At 40.0% G+C, this 21,753-nt stretch overlaps 1 protein-coding gene across 3 annotated transcripts in view; it reads right to left on the reverse strand.

The window, feature by feature from the left end:
- Positions 1–19,349, reverse strand: part of gmds (GDP-mannose 4,6-dehydratase) — a 165,626-nt gene extending 146,277 nt beyond the window's left edge. For 2 of the 3 annotated variants that reach the window (XM_067512268.1, XM_067512266.1), the window contains exons 1-4: positions 19,095–19,349; positions 10,494–10,538; positions 8,646–8,733; positions 8,248–8,357 (exon numbers count right to left, since the gene is read on the reverse strand). In XM_067512268.1, coding sequence (XP_067368369.1) covers positions 8,248–8,357; positions 8,646–8,733; positions 10,494–10,538; positions 19,095–19,193 — 342 coding nt within the window. In that variant the 5' untranslated portion in view covers positions 19,194–19,349. The remainder of the gene's footprint in view (positions 1–8,247; positions 8,358–8,645; positions 8,734–10,493; positions 10,539–19,094) is intronic. The other variant, XM_067512265.1, reaches the window with a different exon arrangement.
- Positions 19,350–21,753: the final 2,404 nt, after the last annotated feature.

Consider the following 21,753-nt stretch of genomic DNA (forward strand, 5'->3'; position numbering starts at 1 on the left):
TTATTGTTGACAGTTACGACCAGCCTGCCTCTTCATTAACTTCATTAAAAAACAATAAAGGACAACTACAGTACCTCCTACAATGCTATTGAAGCATCTAGTAACCTGTTACAAAAACAGAGGCTTGTGTTGGCCTTATTCAAAACAGTGTTAACTTTTCATGACCTAAGAACAGTCTTATTTTAAGCATTCTGACAATGAATTCTGCTATAAACCCTATAAGATGTTATTAGCCCCAAATAAATAAGGCAATTAAATGCTTAAGTTGATCTGTAACAAAATTACCAAAAATGGAAATAAAGGTCTTTTAGTGAAGAATGAAATTAAGCTATTTGGGGGCAGGATCCATGGGTCCAAACAAACTGCCCACACTTAACGTGCCACTGGATGACACACAAGGATTCAAAACAACTGCAGCACATTACCAAAGTCTTACAAGGATTGCATAACATGCCCTCAAACTGTAGTAAGTTGTGGTATTACCGTCTGCGTATGAGAGTAAACTGCTCACAGGCAGGACAATGGGCACTTTAGGCCTATAAATGCATCAACACACCAAACAAACAGCGAGGAGCTTTGTGGGGAAACAGGCGTGTTAAATCCTGTGTGTGTCTCTGGCGTGGGAGCTTCTGCAAACCCGGATGGGGGAGAGACCAAAGGGTAGCAGACGGAGAGTGAGCACTGAGAAGATAATGGATGGTGATAAGTCTTTCTGAGGAGGAATTCGGATATGGATAATAAAGGATAAAGATGAAGGAAGTCTGTCTCCTGAGTAAAATCTGCACTTTTGTCTTCAAAAACAATCAAGTGGAAACCTACCACTGCTTCATTATCCATACCCTCTCACATCCCCAAACTATTTCCTCCTTCCGTCTCTTCACCCCTTTCTCCTCATAATGTCATTTTCCCTGTCACAACCAAGGTACATTAATAATTCAGCCTGAATCCCTGTGTGTATGCTGGGACAGCTGCAGGTGGGAGAACTCGCACAGAGAAACGTTGAGGGGTTTTGTTCAACGCTTTCCAGTGAAGCGCTTCACTTGCAGAACACAATGGGATCGTGTTTAACCCTCAGATGCAGAACATATTACTGAGATCGACCTACAAGCATTCCCATTTAAAATGCATTGTTCATGCATATTTCAGGAGTGCAGTTTCTAAAATATTCAGTGATACAAAAGTCACATCATACATGAAAAACTGCTAAAACATGTTTCTGTAGATAGTTTTTCGAATTGGCCAGGCAACGGTAAATAATGGTAAAAGCAAAACATTTAAAACCATCTAGGTATTTCTGGCACATAATGGGTGAAACATTTTGATTGTGTACCATTGTGGAGGCGCAAGGGGCGGCTATAGCTCAGTTGGTAAAGGCAGTTGCTTACGGCCCACAGGGTGAGTGGTTCGATCCCCGGCCCTGGCTATATGTCGAAGTGTCCCTGGGCAAGACCCTGAACCCCTAACAGCCCATTCCCCCTCCCCAGCGATGCAGTGCCGGTCCAAGCCCGGTAGAAATTGGGGAGGGTTGCGTCAGGAAGGGCATCCGGCGTAAAAACTGTGCCAAATCAACATGCGGACAATGATCCGCTGTGGCGACCCCGAACTCACGGGATAAGCCGAAAGGAGAGTAGTAGACCATTGTGGAGGCACAGAGCTAAAGAGTTTTCTTTTGTAGAGCACAGTGGGCAAGAATGGTTGTAGTCCTGGATAAGTGACTTCTGGTAGGAAGGTAGCTGTTGGCAGCTACAGAAAGAGATGCAGAGATGTGAAGAGTTGTGTGACGTATCCCAGTTCACACTTTTAGTGCCTCTGTGTCCATCACCATGAAATAAATTTCTTCATCTCCCCAATTTAGTACGGTCCGTGTGGACTGTCTTCAGAGGACTGCATGCAGGCCAAAACTTTTTTTCCAAAGAGACTGTCTGCAGCCCTAGTGCACCACTTGCATGTGCTACCCTTTCACACGTGTAACATTTATTTACACTTTTGATGCTCTTCTTCACTGTTGCATATGAAGCACTTAAAGATAGTTTTATTTCTTTCATTTTTTTAAAGTGCTCAGTCAAATGCAACAAACAAAGGAGAACTTTTTCCCGCTGTCCAACTTTCCAGACTTGCCATCATGTTTTGCTGTGACCATGGATAGAACGTGTCTTTGTCCATATCCCCAATTGTAGTAGGAACACATCCACTGTCCCTCTCTAGCCAAGGGTATATGGAAAGTATAACAGGTCCTTGTGTCAATCAAACTGACTAATTTTCTTAGCAGTTAATGCTTATTGACTCCTGAGAAACAAACGTTTTACTGTTGTTTCTTTGTATAAAAATGTGCATTTTACCTTTAGGGATAACTTCAGTCATATGTTTAAAATGACCACGTAGATGCTAAAAACAAATATTAGCCAGGACATTGTACAACTGGGTGCCATTTTTATTACAAAAATTGTGATGCCCAGAATTTTTAAGAAACGTAACATGCTCCAAATCTTAAAAGTCCTTGTGCAATACATATCCAACTGTGGATTCGTGACATTTCTGGTGGAATTATTCAGGCAGGCCCAGATTACCCCACTGCTCAAGAAACCTTTTCTTTATCCCTCCGTTGTGGAGAATTACCAACCTGTCTCGTTTCTTCCATTTCTGGCCTAGACAATGGAACGAGCAGTCTTCAATCAACCCTCAGACTTTCTTTCCAAGAACAACTTCCTCTTCAAGAGCGGTCACTCCACAGAAACAGCACTCCTGACTGTTGTGGAATCTCTTCGAGCTGCAAAAAAACACAGGTCAGACTTCTGTCTTAATCCTACTTAATCCATCTTCAGCCTTTGACACTGTGATCCATCAGATCCTCTTGTCCACACTCTCTGACTTTGGCATCTCTGGATCAGGTTTGTTCTTGATCCTGGTTCTGGTCCTTTTTTTTTCCTCTCTATACTACATCCCTGGGTTCTATCATCCGCTCACATGGCCTTTCCTATCACTGTTATGCTGTTGACACACAGCTCTTCCCTTCCCACCGGACAACTCCACTGTCGCATTTCTGCCTGTCTCTAAGACATCTCTGCCCGAATGATGCAACACAACATCAGCATCAATATTGGATCTACAGAGATTGTCCCCACTAAGGCGGCCAGAAATCTGGGCGTCATCATTGACGACCAGCTGAGCTTTAAGGACCCCATCTCTTCAGTCTCTAGGGCATGCAGATTTGTCCTCTACATCATCGGGAAGATCATACCCTACCTTACGGAATAAACAACCCAACTCATTGTACAGGCGTTGGTGGTTTCTCGTCTTGATTACTGCAACGCTTTGTTAATGGGGTTACGGTAGCCATTATCAAACCCTTGCAGATTAGCAAAAATACAGCAGCACGCCTCATTTTTTAATCAGCCAAAAGGACTCATGTCACACCACTCTTCAGATCTCTACACTGGCTTCCTGTAGCTGCTTGCATCAGGTTCAAAGCTCTTGCCTACAGAGTAAACAACTACAGCTCCTGCTCACCTCATTCAGGTCTACAATCCTTACCGTCCGCTGGGGTCTGCCAACGAACGACATCTGGTGGTCCCAGCACCGCACAGAAGCCACCAAGCAAAACTCTTCAGCGCAATGATCCCATGATGGTGGAACGAGCTACTAAACTCTGCAAGCTCAGCAAACTCACTACTAATAATCAAAAAACTGCTGGAAATAGAACTCTTCCATAAATTCCTATGCACTTCACCACAATCTATTAAATCAGCTCTTTCTTGCACTAGCATCTCATGAAATGTAAATACTTTTCTCATAGGACTTTGCTTTGATGTTTTTCTCCTCGACTTAGATTTTTGCTGCCTTGTACCTCATGTGTAAGTCGCTTTGGATAAAAGCAACTGCTAAATGACTAAATGTAAAATGGAAATGGAATTACAGTGACTCACATCAGTTTGGACAATGACTACAGTAATCACAATGATTACTATACATTATTCTTAAAATGCACAAATTGATTAGCTGTGTCAAAGTTAATTCATGACAAACTTGAAAATTTGGAAAGATTATATTTTTCTTTACATAGGAAACAACCTCTACGTTTTTCTAAGGTCATTTTATGCTTCACATTGCGACATGTGGCCAGAAGGAATTGTGAGTAAAACCACTGACCGCCCTGCTCATGCTTTGCTTTATTGCACTCAAACAGGCCATGCAATGCCAACAAACTACATAAACCAGATTATTAGTCTTATGCATTACATCAAACAAATACCCTTGGTAACTTTAAAAATGGCCCATTGGTGAAGCCTGGTCAAAGTGATGCACAGTCAAAACCCACATGGTAACAGTACCTAAGTAAAAGGTAAATTGAAAACATAATCATTTTCCCACAAATACTGATATGACTTGTTGAATATGGGTGAACTCTTCTGATCACATAACCCAAAATACCTGCAAGAGTGACTTTTTGGTCAGTGTAATTCTTCTGTCTGTACCATCTTCAAACAGTGAAAGTATCTCTTTGTAATCTTCAAGGCTTTCAAGTAAAAAATTAGAGTTTTGGATGATCCTAACTAGCTACTTTTCAGATTTAAAATAAAGATTCATCAGAGACCAATTTAAAAAACAAAAAAAAAAAAAAAAAAAAAAAAAAAAAAAAAAAAAAAAAAAAAAAACACTGACTGACTTTGGTGTTAGTTATGATAAGAAATTTAGAAAAGAACTTTAAGGACAGAACATCAAACTGCAACTTAACTGCTGCTACAGTCACAGAGAAAGTACATAAAGTCCCATCTGTTTTGTGCTGTTCTTTTGATACTGCAGCTGGATGACTTTCTGTTCCTCCAGTGTCTCTCCACTATTCCCAGTCCACCTCCGCCCCTGCAGCATTAGAAAATAACCTTCACTCTGTTCTCAGTGATGACTCTCTACGGCGGAAACCACACACACACACACACACACACACACACACACACACACACACACACACACCTCAAACCAGTACTACAACTCAAGCTCCCTGGATGAGTCTGAAGAACAAGCTGGCCTCAGAAGGGATTCCCTGCAAGACATCAGCAACAGACAGAGGAGCTGATGGGAAGGAACAGAGGGATGCTGAGTAGTCAGTGTGACTGATCTTTTCCTCTGTGGTGGGGCAGACTGGAAATTGCTTCACATCAGCGCTGCCAGTAATCCAGAGGGCTCAGCTCTTCGGAACAGGCAGCATGTGTGGAGGAGCTACTCGACCCAGGTCTATCGTTGTGAAAACAAATAAACACAGCTAAGTCCCGTACAGGTATATCTGTCAGTCCGAGTGAGTGTGTGGCCTCGCGTTGTCCATGTGGAAGATGGGAGCAGAGTCATGGCCTCTGACCACAAAGGATGTGGAGAGAGGAGTCACTCTTCTCACCTATTATCCCACTATTTTCTTTTTCTTTCAGTCTGACTTCATTTACCACCAGTCCTTTCAGTTTTATCCAGGTTTAAATGTAAATTACTGGACAGATTAAGATGAATGTTTGTACAGATATTCATGTTTCCCCCTCAGGAAACTGTAATAACTTGGTGATCTACTGAACATTCATAGCATCCTCTTCAGGTTAACATTTTCAATGTCCAGTACATGTGTTATGTTTGAACACATACCTGCCAGGCACATGACCCTGACATGACCTTTAACTGTCGTTTACTGCTAATTAAACTATATTAGCATGTCTTGCACTAAAATGCCACTGAATCAAACAACACATGAATAATTTACAGTACGGGGTTACTGTAAGACTGACAAATACATGAAGAAGTCACGCACCTCTATGAAGCCTTTAAGCCTCTTACCACCACAATGTTAAAACTGATTTTATTTGTAATCTAAATGTGCAAGCCCAGCTCATAAGACTGGAATAAAACAGATTTGAAGTACATGTTAACATGATCTCAATCACAACCAAATGTGGATGGATTTTGCTAAGAACTACTATCAAAAGCAATGTCTCATGCTCACATTACAAATGGCCTTATTATCTATGATCTGAGTAAGTTCTTGGCTCCATAACCCAACCCAAACCGCCATGGGGAAGAAGGATCAGTGCTGCCTGGAGAATGTGTGTCAGATCCCAGTTTGGAGAAGTGGGGGCGGCGCCGAGGGATCTCCTGGGATCACGACGGAGCTCCAAGACAAAAGGGACATTGTGGCACAGACTGACCCATCCAAGAAAGTATTACTTCCTGTCCCATCAACTCCAGCATCCTCCGCATGAGTTGCTCACTTCCCAGAACCAAAAGTCCCTTTTTGGAATTATCTGCTGCCTGTTAACCATTTACAGCAGTAGCCAGTACTGACCATATGTGCAATGTTGTGTTCAAGTGCAGTTGTCTTTATAGGTGGAAGAACTGCCATCCGCTGTATTTCAAGATGAAGGAACAAATACAGAGACTAATACGGAATTTATGTGAAGAGTTTTTACTCATTTACTGGGAATATGGATGCAGCCACAGTAATAAACCCTAATATGGTGCAAAAGAAATACTGCATGTGATAGAAAGTTAAAGTAAAAGATAGTTTGCTGACTGATTAGGGATGTCCCCATACTACTTATAGACTTAAGAGTTTAACAGACCAGACGTTGCAATTGGCTTTATTTTGGTTGTCATTACTTCTACAACTGACATTTTCCCACCTTAGCCTACTCAATCAACAATGGGTTTTGGGTATAGTCTCAGAACTATACAGCACATACAGGCAGTACTTATAATAGTGTTGGTAAAGATAGGATTCTTTCACATGATAGGCCTTTAACTGCAAATCTTTTCCACATTGTACGGCTTTCTGTGTAAAGCTGATTTCTCAACTGCAGTGTTGAGAAATCACGGTCTGCCTGTGATATGTGTTTGTTTTCTACTTTTCAAATGAGGTGCTGCAAATATGATTAGAGTTAAAAGGAGAGGGTGATCTATCAGCTTCTTTTGAAGTTCTTCTGCCACCTACTGACAAATAATTGATTAATACACCTTTCAGGAACAACTTTTATTTTCACATGTCCATCCATTTTATCACTGCTATAAAGTGCTTTACTTACAAGTAATATAATCCCCAGAATATAAGCATTATGACGATATGAATTCTATGAAAGTGATCATGGCCATTCGCTGCACTGAAAAGATGCTGTAAATCTTAAATCTCACATTTGCACCAATGTACCAGTAAAGATAAACAGCACTTGCTCATATCCTCTTATTAACATCTAAATGTGATGGGTTGAAAAAAAATAAATTAACTGGTAAGCGACAACTGCTAGTGTCTCATTTTACACTGTAAATCATCAGGTCAGATTTAACTGGGAATCATTATGAGTGAAAGTGCTTCAATAAACAGTTTTTACTTTGGAAGTATGACACAAATCTTTTTCAAACTTTCAAACCCGAATGTTAAATGGTAAATGGTCTGCATGCATTTCTAAAGCACTTTTGTAGCCTATTGGTACCAAAACGTCTTCACACTGATTCTCATTCACCAATTCACAGAATCTCAATCACACTCACACACACTTGGGGGAGCTGCTGCAGCTGGCCTGCACCCACCAGGAGCAACTCAAAGCACTTTAGTGTCTTGCTCAAGGACACTTGAGCACATGTGACATAAAAAGAAGGGAATCAGACCAATAACTCTCAGACTGATGGACGACCAGTCTACCTCCTAAGCCACAGCCACCCTTCACGAGAGTAAACTCCTCTGGTTTATTCTGGTCTGATTTCAAATTCACTATGATTACAGTTTGTTTTTGGACTGCACAATAACCTTATCAAGTCCTTTTCTTTTGTCTTTCTCTTCCAAAGAAAGGAAAGAGATAGACCTAATAGGAAAATTCTTGTCAGAGAAGAGGTTTTAATTTGAACAAAAACAGTAGTTTTACACACCATGCATTTACATAATCTTAAGTAACCAGGTTACAGTCACAAAAGTTGATTTCAAAACTGTCATGTTATTAGGAAAGTTGGTTTCTGAAATCAGGGTAGGGGATTAGGAAACCTGATTGCCCAGGTTTCTATTGGAGAACACAGATTTCTTTGTCCTGTATATGCACAGCCAGATTTTTAATCATGTCTCTCCAACTGAGGATGTGCATAACAAAAGGCTACAGACAGGGACAGACAAAAAGCTAACACAGTCTATCTAAAGTCTGACAGAAAATGTAACTGACATAAAGTCCCTTAGGAAAGTCTAAATATGTCACTTTCCCTGAGGAGGTTTAAAATTCTGTGGGGCCACCTTACCTTGACATGACTCTGAGCACCCAAGTTGTAGATCTCTGTGGGCTTCACCTGATTGATGATCTTCACTAGACATGTGCTGTCAGTCAGGTCGCCATAATGCAGCTTCATGTCTGAAAAAGAGCAAGAAAAACAAACACTGAGTAACTAGGTTCAAACTATCAAAAAGAGGATAATTCTGCTATGTGTTTATTATTGAGGTCATAGTGGGTGAAGGAATTGTACAGAAATGCATTATATGAAAAATGGTTCAATTTCTTGGCCACCCTTTTTCAAATGAGTGAGGGGGCAAAATATTAGAACAATCTCTTTGAATAATGCTTAGTATCGTAACATCATGTAATGTGAAACTCAATTTCTTTGAATAAATATGCCATTTGAGGGGTAGGTTTGAAACTTACTGCCCTCAGTGTGTGTCTGGGGGTTCTGGTAAAGATGCTCAATGCGACCAGTGTTGAAGGAGCTGGAACGACGCAAAATACCGTGAACCTGAAAGAAAAGGCCAAAAAAGAGGGCTTCAAGATAAATCATAAAACTTTAGTCATGCTACATCAGATTTGATTTACTTTTTCTAACAATACCTCATGCTTAGTTAAAATTCTTGTTAAGTGCCAATCATTTGTAAGAAAAAAATAACATGATTTTTGCTATCAGCTGCTTAAGAGAAAAGGACTTCCACTCAAGAAAAGTATCACAGGACCTTGTTTGAAGCAGCTGCAAGGACTGCTTGAGTTATAATCTCTTGTGCTGGTTTGGACGAGATTACTTTTAACAAAATTTATATGTTGACAGTTTTCAAACGACATTTGGGCAATTTGCCCAAATTTCACATTTTTCACTGGCAAATCAGTTTTATGAAGTGAAATGGCTCACTAAAAAGCTATACATCTCAAAATGTTCAGCACACAGTCAAGTCACAGTCAACACATTTTCCAGTGCCTGTTCAAAAATGATACTACAGTATCTGCAGAAAATGCAAAACTAATGCACACAAGTTTTGATAATCATGCTACTGGTAGCATGGGAGACAAAAATCAGCCCACTGTTGTTCTAGCCAGCCCCTCAGGTACATACTAGTCTTTGCAGGTGAAGTATGTTTAACGAAACTACAAAGTGTACATCATCTTTGCTTCTGTGGAAAAAGGCTCTCAGTGAGGCATTCAAGCAGGGACAGAGCAGAGTTGAGTGCACACCTAAAATGGTGTGACCTCAATTATTTTGACCGCAATTATTTTGGAGACAACTTATTATCCAATAAAAGTTGATATTAGAACAGGCGTAATTATGACAAAAAACCTATAATTTATATAATTTTGTTTAAAATAAAACAACTCATTTAACAAATTTTGCTTCAGGTTACTGAAAGTAAATCTTATTTTTAAAAGACCTGTAGACCTATACAAATATTTGTATTGCAAAAGTTGATACAACATCAGCGGGGGTCATGGCTCCAGCTTGCTGTGTTTTTAATGCTGCCCGTTATCTGTGATATGTACTCCACGTTCTGACGGTGGATGTGCGGAAGCTCTGCTAAGGGAAGATAACAGGACCTGATCCAAGGGGAGTCCATTAGTAGGAGGACGCTGTGCCCCAACCTCACTTCCTTTATTCACTGTGCACTTCCTGTCTGCCTGTGTTTCTCTTTAATGCCACCTCACCACCACATCCCCAACCTGGAATCAGTCCACTTCCTCTCTGCTGTCTTTGAGGCAGGCAGCAGATGGCAAAGCTGAGCAGGCATGCTGCTCAGTTTATGCGCATTAAATTAATGTATGGGCTTTTTAGTGGAGTGAAAGCCCCACAGGTGGGTCATGCAGCGTCACTCAGTCAGAAACAGCTTCTCTCCATCTACTCTAATGGTGTTACCTTTCTGTGCTCCCCCCCCAAAAAAATTACTGTGCAGCAGGTAAAAATGAGTGACCACACTCAGTTATTTCCCTGTTAATGGTCTAACCAAGGGATAAAAGTTCAGGGGGTAACGAGCTCAAAGAAACAGACATGGTCTTATCAGGGTGAGAGGTGAGTCAGATGAAGCTGACTTTCACGTTACGTCACAGTCCCTCTGGAGCTCCCACACACTGCTGTGGCTGGATGCTGCTTATCGAGGGAATGCACCCTCTTGTGTGTGTCTGTGTGTGTTGGCATTCACAGATGTCTGGATTCATAAGCGTGTGTCTGTGTGTGTGAGAGAGCTTCCAAAGAACAGATATTTGATGCCTTTAAGTCAAAAGTCTGGTTTCTTTTCTCACCTCATAGCCTTTAGCAAGCAGGAACTCTGCAAGGTAGGAACCATCCTGAAAAGAAACAGAGGGTACACCAATTAAACTGTGTAAAAGTGTAGGTTTTAAAGTTTTGTTAGAGCTTCTTTTACTGTCTGACTCTGCAGCACAATAAAAAGCATAAATAATACAAACATTCATATTAAACAAATGTTGTAGTTTATTATTGGAACATTACGTTTTTTTCTATAAAGGGCCAAAAATTGCGGAGGAGAACCTAAACTGTGTGTAATATCATCAGCAATAGATAGAGTTGGGACACAGGACTTTGCCACAGGAGACTGAGTTTGAGTCTGGTGTTTAAAAGCAGTGCAGGTGGGCAATGTGGTTACTTCTACTTGTGCGAACATTAGTATGTTGACATTCAAAGAAGTAATGTAAGCATGTGTGTACTAGAAATATAAACTGTGTTACAGACATATCTTGAAGGACTTTAACCACTATGCTTTATGAATGTTTTGAGGGAACATTTGAAAATGAGGGAAAGGCATATAAAATATGAATTATGGTTTGGAGCGAAAGTATGCTGGAGAATTCATTGTGTTTTCAATGCACACTAAAGTAAGGGCAGTTGCATGATAAGAAACATAGTGTCATGAACTGTCTGGACAATGACCTGCTCTATTTCCTTATTAGAAATTACACAGACTTTTTACTAGTGAATTTATAGCGTTAAGTCCACCTAAATGTGTGGTCCAACTGCTTCAGACTGTTGAGTTTTCACATAAGAGTACTTAAGGATATTTTCTGGATAAGTTTAGGGTTTCAGTGCCTGAAAAGAGCTTAAGATTGATTTTATAAACATTAAAAGAAGTTTTTAATGAGTAATAAGGAGGCATTTATTTTTCAATACTGGTTTTAGAGACTGTGTAAATTAGGGACATCAACTGTAGTGAAGACAGGAAGCCAAATCACTTTTATAATATTTTAAAATTAGATAAACATCCAAATGTAATGTTATATTGGTCGTTTTAGAGAGCAACTTTAAAAGAAACTAAAATCTTGTTGTTTTTTTTTATTCTATAATTCCTTTAGAAATTTGAGAATTTTCTATATAGCTGCAAATGATGCAGACGGCCCAACACGGAAATGTCCTGTTCCTGGGGTCGTGTGTGGGTGGAGCTGATGGGAGCCTGCGGCAGAAACAACTGGACGGTAGTGGCCTTTACGCTGCCACCCCCCCAAAAATCCAACGCATGCTGCACACAAGGAGATCGGAGAAAAAATTAATACAGTTAAAGTTCAAGATAATCGATGCGGACTGACTCTTACCTACACACAGTGGTAAACTCAATAGCACTTTCTACCTGAACCCCCTCATCCCTGTCTACAGTCAAAATGTTAAACGATTAGTATATGTCTCTCAAGAACACAAATGGCACTCGTTTTAAGTTATGACTTACTAATCCAAATTATTTTTTAAATAATTTTCAACGGGTTGAGCTTTCAGGTGGTCAGCTGTCACCAAAGGTTTTTCTACCCAACTCTGACGGTGTAGATGGGCATTGACGGACCCATCGCCCATCCCCAAGACATTCAAAGCTCCGGCCAGTGTCATGTTTTCCTGCCCCTGTGCCAGGGTCAAAGCATTCCACGCCAGACCAATATGGAAAACAAGCCTGAAGAGCTGCAGCTCTGTTTGAAAACAAGAGGCTCCTTTGAGGCTGTATTAGCCCATAAACCCTGGCCTCACCTCACTGTTTCCTGTTATGGGGAGTTGGGCTTTTGGTGAGAGCAAGAGAGTGGACACACAGACACAAACTCACCTGCCAGGTCAATGCCAGAATATAACCACTCCCCATAGACTAATCCTGGCCTTTGACGCAATATGATCTACGGATAAGTGTTTCTCATACTCCACAATATCATTGACCACCGCATAGTGGTTTTATACAAATTTTTTAACCATTTAAAATGGCTTAAATCTTATTACATTGAAGAGCTGCACAAAGGACTCAACAACTGTTGCTGTGTAGATCCAACTCTTTAAATAAGTTATTGGTAAGTATGTTAAGATCCAAAACAGAGTTCAAAATGTCAGTGAAAGGACATGGGAACAGTCCCAACCAGCATAAATCAACAGCTTTCAGCTTGTCCTTTCAGGGGTCACCACAGCGGAGCGTGTTCCTCCCTGCCGCAACCATCCCATTTTATCAGAACTGGCACCAAAGTGGCCCTTGGTGGGGTAGGATTCAAACCTGCAGCCTTCTGCATCCCAACCCAATGCACTACCACTGAGCCACCAGACCTCTTACAGTCCTAATCAACAATTCCAATTATTTAGACCATTTCTAGCTGATCAGCAAGAAAAGTTCAGTAGCTGTAATGTAGATCAGGTAGTTTGAGTGTGAAGTACACCTCTTTACAATAGCAGTTTTTAAAAGACTGTGTCTGTGTCAATGCTTAGATTTTTGTGTTTATGTTTAAATGAAAATTAAAATATAGGAGTTAACCAGATACTATAATATAAATCTACACAAAACAAATGTTGAGAAGTAAAAAGAGATTCATAGAATCAAAGAAAAACGTAACGTAAAGATGGTGGGACAGTGAAAAAACAAAACAAAGCTGCTGTTGATATTGGACTAAATCAGTCCATGTTTCTAAATTTTTTTTAACAATGTTAACTCATCAAAACGGCCTCAGGGTGCTATTAGCTCTAATCAACATTCCCATCATCATCATCATCCTCATCAGTACCATGTGGTTTCATTAAGAGGATGGATTGGCAAGGATATCAGAAAATGGCACACAGCACACACTTGTAGGTTTCTCACAATTCAGCTTCTGCTCTGTAAGCTTACAAACACTTCGTCCAGTAACATAATCAAATCACTCCAACATGTTTAGTTCATCACTATAAATGCTTTAGACACTAGCTGTGTCTACAGAGTGGAACTGCATGTTTTCTGTTTGTTTTACAATACAACAACAATACTATTTTTAGCAAATAACCTAAAGATATAAGTATGATTTTGTACCCAAAAAGCTGTACAAGATCTTTAATTAGCCTACATAAAATCCTTCATATACACTTTATATTAGCTTATTTAAACACACATTTCTAATATTAAAAAAAGACCAAACATTGTAGGTTATATATTGTTTCCCATGTGCACTGCTGAATTATGGTCAGTTTAAGTTGGCTTTTTATACACGAATATAAAAGAAAATGTATTAAAAATATAAAACTGAAAATGGTTGATTGCATATGTATTCACCTCCTTCTGGTTAGTATTGAGTGGATGTTGTATAAATGTATAAATTGTGGATTCAAATGTAAAACAATGTTTCCCAATGCCTATTTCAAACTTGTGGAGCTCTGTAACTGGTACGCGACGATCTTGAGTGAACAGCGTTTTTCAAGTCCAGCCACCATTTCTTAACTTGATTGAGATGTGGTCTCTGACTTTGTCAGTCTAGAATATTAACCTTGTCTTGAAACTGTTGCCGTGTTTTTTTGGCTGTATGGTTGTAGTCACTGCCTTGCTGGACAACAAATCTTCAGTATCAGAGTTCTCCTTGAGACTGCTTCAGGATTTCCCAACCTTTTTCTGCACTCAGCACTAGGAGTCTGGTACCCCCTGCTGGTGTAACAGTGAATAGGTTAATTATGGAACTAATTACAAGAACAGTACCACTACGTCAACCTCTGTGGTGTTTGATCACCTTCATGATGTTAGGAAAGAAAAGTCTAATGGGAAAAATTGCTAACCAGGTCCACATTTTAAAGATCTCAGTGTTGTGAGTTATGGTTTTAAGTGTGTTTATTTGTCATTGTGAATAAGCTACAAATCACTTTAATGTGCTTTCTTCAGACCGCAGGCAGAAGCTGCCAAGCATGCCACTGGTCAGCAATTAGGCCTTACATGGTTTAGTGAAGCTGTAATCAGAGACCACAACACAGACAAGCATAAAGAAGCACGCAGAAAAAGAGTGTCAACACTTTGTGTGGTGTGTGAAGAGTGGCCTCAGTTTCTCCACTGACTGTACAGAGCTTCTTTGTATCAATATGAGTGATGAAGCAGAAGCTGTGAAGAAGCTTCCTCTGCACACAGGAAGTAAGGGAGGACAACTACATACCCACAGTAAAAATACATTCAAATCCTGCAACAGCATACAGGGAGTAGTTGAGGGGTTATATTTTGGGGAATATTAGTATACACTATAGAAGAAAAGTCACAATGAAACTATTTTGAACATTTGGCCAGTTATGTAATTCAGGATACTGATAGTTTATTAAATGTATGTATGCATTTAATGAACAGCCAGCATCCACCTATGAACCCCTCCATTCTGTAAACAGAGAATGGGTGGTTAAAGTGAAAGGGTAGTCCCTGCTCAGCCAAAAGCGAGGGCCTTAACCCAGGCTGAGATATCTAAACAGCAAAGCACAGCAATTCAATTCAATTCAACATTATTTATATAATGCCAATTTACAACAAAGTCATCTCAAGGCACTCTACAGAATAAAGTCCAGACTACACAAGTAGAAGCAACCCAACAAATCCCCCTTGAGCAAGCCCTAGGCAACAGTGGAGAGGAAAAACTCCCTTTAACGGAAGAAACCTTCAGCAGAACCGGGCTCAGGGAGGGCGGCCATCTGCCTTGACCGGTTGGGGTGAGTGGAAACAAGTCACAGCAACACATTTTAGAGCAATTTGTTGTAACTGTAACACGCTAATGGTAATACTTATTGCTTTTGAATATATCAATGGATGATATTTACATTCTCATATTAGCTCATTTCTCCTGTACGTCCACGGAGAATGTTTGCTTCAAAATAAACTTTTGTAGTAGTATTTGTAGTTATTTGTTGTGTTCAGGGATGACTAAATGGCTGTGCAGAACATTGTGAAGCGTATGGAGCAAGCAGAGTTTCACACAGAACAGAGGACTGATACCAAGCTTCATGTTTGCACTAGCTTTGCTTTGCACATGCTTGCACTTTGTAGTTTTACTAGTCTAGTCCTAACTGGCTCTAATATAACAACATTTTAACTTGGCTCTTATGTTCCTGCCAGTGTTTTGCATGTTTGTGACTTTTTTAGCACCAGCTGCAGCTGGACATTCCCATCTAACTACAAGTTACCAGACTTCAGAGAGGATCAGCCTTCAAGGAGCCATCAGGAGCAATTATGAGCGACAGAGGAGATGTGTGCACAAATTCTTAACTTCATGGTTATTGTTGCTGGCACTCACTCAAACTCCATCCTATGCTGCTAACAGTGGAGTAAAGCAAAGAATGAGAGAAGAGTATAAAACACCAACAAAGGATTAAAAAAAAGAGGCTTGTAGGATGAACATCAAGCAGGCAGAAGGGTCGTACTGCAATACAGCATTGTTTTTCCAACCAGAGGAGCTGAAGAAATTCGATGAACCTCAAAGCCAAGGTAAAGTTTTACTGTTAAACACTGAGGTTGAACCTGTCCTCTTCATAACCCCAGAACATAAAACAGCCTTGTCAGCCAGAGCCCCTGCCCAGCTCTGCTGCAGTTCTGCCTTGGCACTCAGGTGGTCTCCCATAACTCACACCCTCTTACTCTAATACTTCACACTGGGAAAGCAGTCAAAAATATTCGGACTGAGCAGCATGCTGCCCTGAAATTTATGAACAGTAGTTAGCCAGACAATTTATGGAATTACCGTGACCCCTGTGGCCCAAGTTAGTAACTTCTGAGATGGTCTATCCAGATGCTTGCCTGCCTCATTACCAGCAGAATAAAAATTAATTGTTGTCTGCTTAAATGGTGAATTGGAAAGGGCTGCTTGGCAAAAGAAGTGACTTGTTGAGAATGACTTTCCAGCAACCCAAATAGTTCTCTCCAGAGCTGCATTTTAGGAAATGTCAACTGAAAACTTTAACCCCAAGCCATTAAATGGTCCCAGAGTCTCTGCTCATTTGCTGTGATGCAAATCATAACATCACAATGCTTTTCTGCAATTGAAGAACACACGCGCACACACGCACGTGAAACTGAGTATCTTTTATGAATGTGTAACAAATGTCTGACAAATACCTGGCAAATTATTATTATTTTTAAAAATTCCTCAAAGTCACTTTTTTATATATTTTATGTATATAAATTCTGACTAAGGATTTCCTGATTAAGGTGTGTCTGTCCAGGGAAAAATATCAGAACTTGAAAGTAAAAGTCAAGACAGTTTTGCTAATATTAGGTTTTTAACAGATAACATAAATCAGGATTCTTTCATTTTTTTGGTATAATAAAAGTTATAACAACTACATTGACAGCACTGTGCTAGTACATAAACTCAAAATAGCAAATTGTGATTAGGTACTTTTTCAAGATATTCATAATACTATAAATTATGACATCTAATGAATTGTAATTCTAAATATTGCAATTCTATATATTTAGTATTATAAGCCTTAATTTATCTACAGTAGCAAATATCAGCCAACATGAACAAAAAAAAACACAAAAAGATGGTGAAGGCACTGAATAGTTCTAGAGAAACGAAGCAAAAGAAGCAAAATTAGAGGAACAGTAGCTAAACTAACTGGACTTGGCAGAAAAAGGAAGCCATCACCTGTCTCCTTAGAAATCCGCAAAAAGATTTCTGAGGAAGATTTCTCATCATTCCTTTATCAAGAAGAGGTCATGTTGTCGGTGAAGAAGCTGAAGTTTGATCATTATTAGACCTTAATCAGGACTATGATCTCAAGGATAACTCAAAGCCCAGGCTTGGTTATACAAGTAGTCTTGGAAGATTCTAAAGTGGTCATCACAGTCACCCGACAGAAAAACTCTGGTGGGAATTGAAGAAGTCATTTGCAGCATGCAAATTCAAGACTTTAAGTGACTGACTGACTGCGACTGTAAATGTAAAAAAATGAGAAGGGAGAGATGGAGGAGGCAGGGGAGAGAGGAAGCAGTACCTATATTGTGGCCAAAAAACAATTTGTAGTAGTTATTGCGTTGGAACCCAGGTTCATGCTTATGCTGAGGTGGAGCAGCGAAAGATAAAATACATGTACGCACCGGGGAAGCTGCGGCAGCTGTCAGTCCCAAATAGTCCTGGTTTCAACAGCTTATCGTAAATCCATAATTTAAAAGCTTGTAGAAGTAATGCTATCACTATAACTGAGCAGTGTCCAGAACCACATGCCGATATAAAGAAAGTGGTGAAGACTCATCTTCCCACCTGCTGCACACAGCTCGTGCAAGCATGAAAGTTCCTATCAAAAACTAGCTGAACTGGTAGTGATGGCTGTGTTGGTCAAAACATGCAGAACTCGCTAGAAACACAGTAAATAGCAGTAAACTGTGAAAGTACAAAGAAAAACCAACAAAAAAAGACCAGGCAAGTAAGTTTTAAACGCTCAGACTCATCACCAATCATACTTTACATTCTTGACCGTGTGGCAGAGTGAGCCCCTTGTGACGGAATTTGAGGTGTTGTGGGGGAAAAAACTGCTAGAAATAGTGCTCAAAACCTCCTTTTTTCCCCACCCAAAATGGACAAACTAAATTAGAACATGGCAAAGTTAAATTAACAACTTTTTTGCGGTTAAACCTGCTATTTGTCACATGAACTCAGATTATTCTACTGCTGAAAAACTATTCAAGATAAGCCTAAAGTAAGTAATATGCCACATTTTGATAGTGTCAATAAAGAAAATGTCATCAAAAAGCGGAGACAGATTAACACAGGCCTGTTCACACATCAGACATTATAAACGATGTACTGTGCTGTACAGACTGGTCTGTCCGTGCTGACAGATGCAAATTCTATGTTTTTATAAATTTACATAGACCGATTAGGGGAAAAACAGTTAAACCACCCTTTTTGTGTTTGCACGAAGATAATAAGGTTTAAAAAAAATAAAAATAAAATACTTTTAACTTCTTTGGTTGTTTTAATCCAAACTTGACAAATCTAAGTACAGTAGATTTTAACTTTAGCAAGTTTTATGTGGTCTGGTTGTTGGAACTAAGCACAAATAAAGATTTAAACAATTAGTAAAGTAGACCTGTTAGGGCAGATTATCAAGTCTAGGTATAGTGCTTCTATATTGAAGACAGTGCTTCTATATTGAAACCTGGCCTGGTGCGGTCTGATTTTTTGTCCTTTCGGCTTATCCCGTGAGTTCAGGGTCGCCACAGCGGATCATTGTCCGCATGTTGATTTGGCACAGTTTTTACCCTTCCTGACGGATGCCCTTCCTGACACAACCCTCCCCAATTCCTACCGGGCTTGGACCGGAACTGCACAGCTGGGAATGGGAATGGTTCAGTGTCTTGCCCAGAGACACTTCGACATATAACCAGGACCGGGGATCGAACCACTGATCCTGTGGACGACTGCCTTTACCAACTGAGCTAAAGTGTAACAAAGTGTAACTTTTCCTTTAATTTTTGAATCTGACGCTGTCAGACCTACCACAAGTCTAAGCAGGTTACAAACATATTCTTGAGGAAACTCAGCCCAGTAAGAAGTGAGGATATTTTCAAAATCCAATACATAAATAATTGTCCCCGTATCTGCCTTTATACAACGACTTCAAGCTAATTTAAGCGCTGGTTCAGGTTTGAATAAAGTTACCTGTCCGGTGATGCCAGTGATAACGGCCACCTTCCTCTCCCTCTGCTGCTCTCTGTTTATCGCGGAGCTAGCGTTAGCAGGCTCGGAGCAATAGGCCATCCCTCCCTGTCTGGCTGGCTGCTGTCACACTGTGCGACAAAACCGACAAAAAAACGTGTGTTTGGTTACAGGGCGAGCAGTTACAGACAAACCTGTTCAGCATGCAAACCTAAATACACCGCTGCAAAGCGCAAGACGTAGCCGGAAGCGGAGGTGAGAAGCCAATGAGAAGATACAACGTCAGCACGTCAGAGGAGATTTAACACAAGACGCAGTGCGCGTGAGAACAATGGCGGTCTGTTTGTGACAGCGACACCTGCAGAACGGGGGGAGGCGTGGTGTTGTGCGTTGTTTTTCTTTGATTGTACAAATTTAAAAATTATAAATATTCAAATACTATAAATTGATGCTTAAGAAGAGATGCTTAACAACATACAAAAACTTAAAATAGAAAATATAATGAAATAATCATTACAAATATTTGGGAAAGAGTCATACTTCAATCAACTTTGTCACTGGAAAATGTAAACATCATGTCTCCTGCTAAATTAGGTATCGGGAATTTGACCTTTATTGAGACAACATTTCCTGTAAAAGTGCCCAATGATATTTTCCATGAAGTTAACCACATACTTTGAGAAACTTATTTGATGAAACTGTTTGTGAATGTGCTTGTGAGATTACTGTACTTAAGCATGTAAGTACAACTGATCTCTCTTTGTGTTTCCCTGCTGAGTTTCAGTGGAAGGAAACTAAAAGCTAGATGGAATTTTAAACTGAAATGGAGGCAGACAGATATCAATCTAATGCCTGAAACCTGACCTGATTGATTTGGACAGTTATTTAGACTTCCTAACCTGCAGAACTCAGAGGGTGAGAGTGAACAGACATTTGTCAGATCCTATAAAGTATCATGTGGTTCACCAAAGGCTGTGTCCTCTCTCCTTTCTTACACGTTTTACACACATGCTAAACTGTATCAGTGAGGTTGAAATTGATCATCTCCTGAATGTGCAGGTGACAGATTGGTAATAGACCTGCTGAACAATCCTGTGGTGGGTGACTTTCCACCATGGTGCTGTAAATCTTTCTTCAGCTGAATGGAACCAAAACTAAAGTATTGTGTATTACTTTTACACACAAGGTACCAGGTTCTGTTGGACTGCAGAAATTGTGGCGTCCTTTAAATAACTGGGCATTGTAACTGAAAACACACAGTCATTTGTACAAAAAAGAGACATACTGTGTAACAAAGGTCAGTATTTTTTGTTTGTTTGTTTGTTTTGTTTTGTCTTTGGTCTGATATGGCTGTTCATGAGCACCTGAGAGCTTGAAAATTTCAACCCATGTCGGTTTTATTTTACACATACTGAAAATACTCCCAGCTTTGATGCAGAGGGGTAATTACCATTTTAGGATATTTATGCATTAATATTTCAAGAACAATCAACACATGATTACATAACAGAACTTCACAACAACAATCTTGGTGTATGCTGAAAGGGCATGTGACAATAAAGCAAACTACAAACATCTGAAGCTCAGTTAAACAAGAACCAAATGCAGAAAATATTACACATAATTCTCACAAAGTGTGTGTTTTTGTGACTCAAGATATTTGTGGTTTAAGTGGTTGTGTTGTGGCTTGTTGGTTGTGGCTTGCATCTCTATGGTCCAAAATAAACACAATTGAAGAGCAGAACTGGATACATTGAGAAATTATATTTAGGCACTACCTTAACAGGAGCTCAGATGAGTTCTTAATCTCTTCCTATTCTTCTATGTTGTAGCAACATCTGCTCCAGCTGAGGGTGTTGGTAGCCTTAAGAGTTCTCTCGCCCTCACAGCATGATGTGAGTTGTGATTTCATTACAATCTAAAGCAAACACCATCATATGAGCAGAGGGAGGAAAAAACCAAGGCCTGGGGCCTGAGAAGAAGAGCGGTGTTCTCATTCACCCTGCGTCATCAAAAGAGAACAGCACAGCTCTGTTACAGCTTAGGGCTCGTCTTCTTCTTCTCTTCTCTTGTTTAGATGACAGGTGTCTCGTTGCGTGTTTCAAGGTATTTGGGTCTGGCTGTGTGTCCACTGCTGTGAAAAAAAAAGTTTAATTCTTCACATGTGTGTCTCTCTGTGTGGGGGTGGGGGAGCATAGATGGTCTCAGCTCACAATTACACTGTGAAGGTTTAGATTCATGTCTGATGTTCTGCTGTTCATCCAACCCCTGGGCTGAAGTGTCAATATGAGCTCAATGTACATCAAATATAGTGTTGATTAAAAAATGTTTTGTTTTACTCTTTTCGCCATTTCAAAATTATATATCATGTCTTTTTGTGCTCCACCTGGCACAGAGAAGGGTAGAAAAACAATTCAATTCAACTTTCAATTCAACTTTATTTATATAGCACCAATTCACAACAAAAGTCATCTCAATGCACTCTACAGAATTAAGTCAAGAATATAAAGATGTATAGAAAGAACCCAACAATTCCCCCTTGAGCAAGCCCTAGGCAACAGTGGAGAGGAAAAACTCCCTTTAACGGATGAAACCTCCAGCAGAACCAGGCTCAGGGTGGGTGGCCATCTGCTTTAACCGGTTGGGATGAGTGGGAAGTGGA

The sequence above is a fragment of the Channa argus genome, chromosome 8, assembly GCF_033026475.1.
Source record: "Channa argus isolate prfri chromosome 8, Channa argus male v1.0, whole genome shotgun sequence".
NCBI lineage: Eukaryota > Metazoa > Chordata > Actinopteri > Anabantiformes > Channidae > Channa > Channa argus.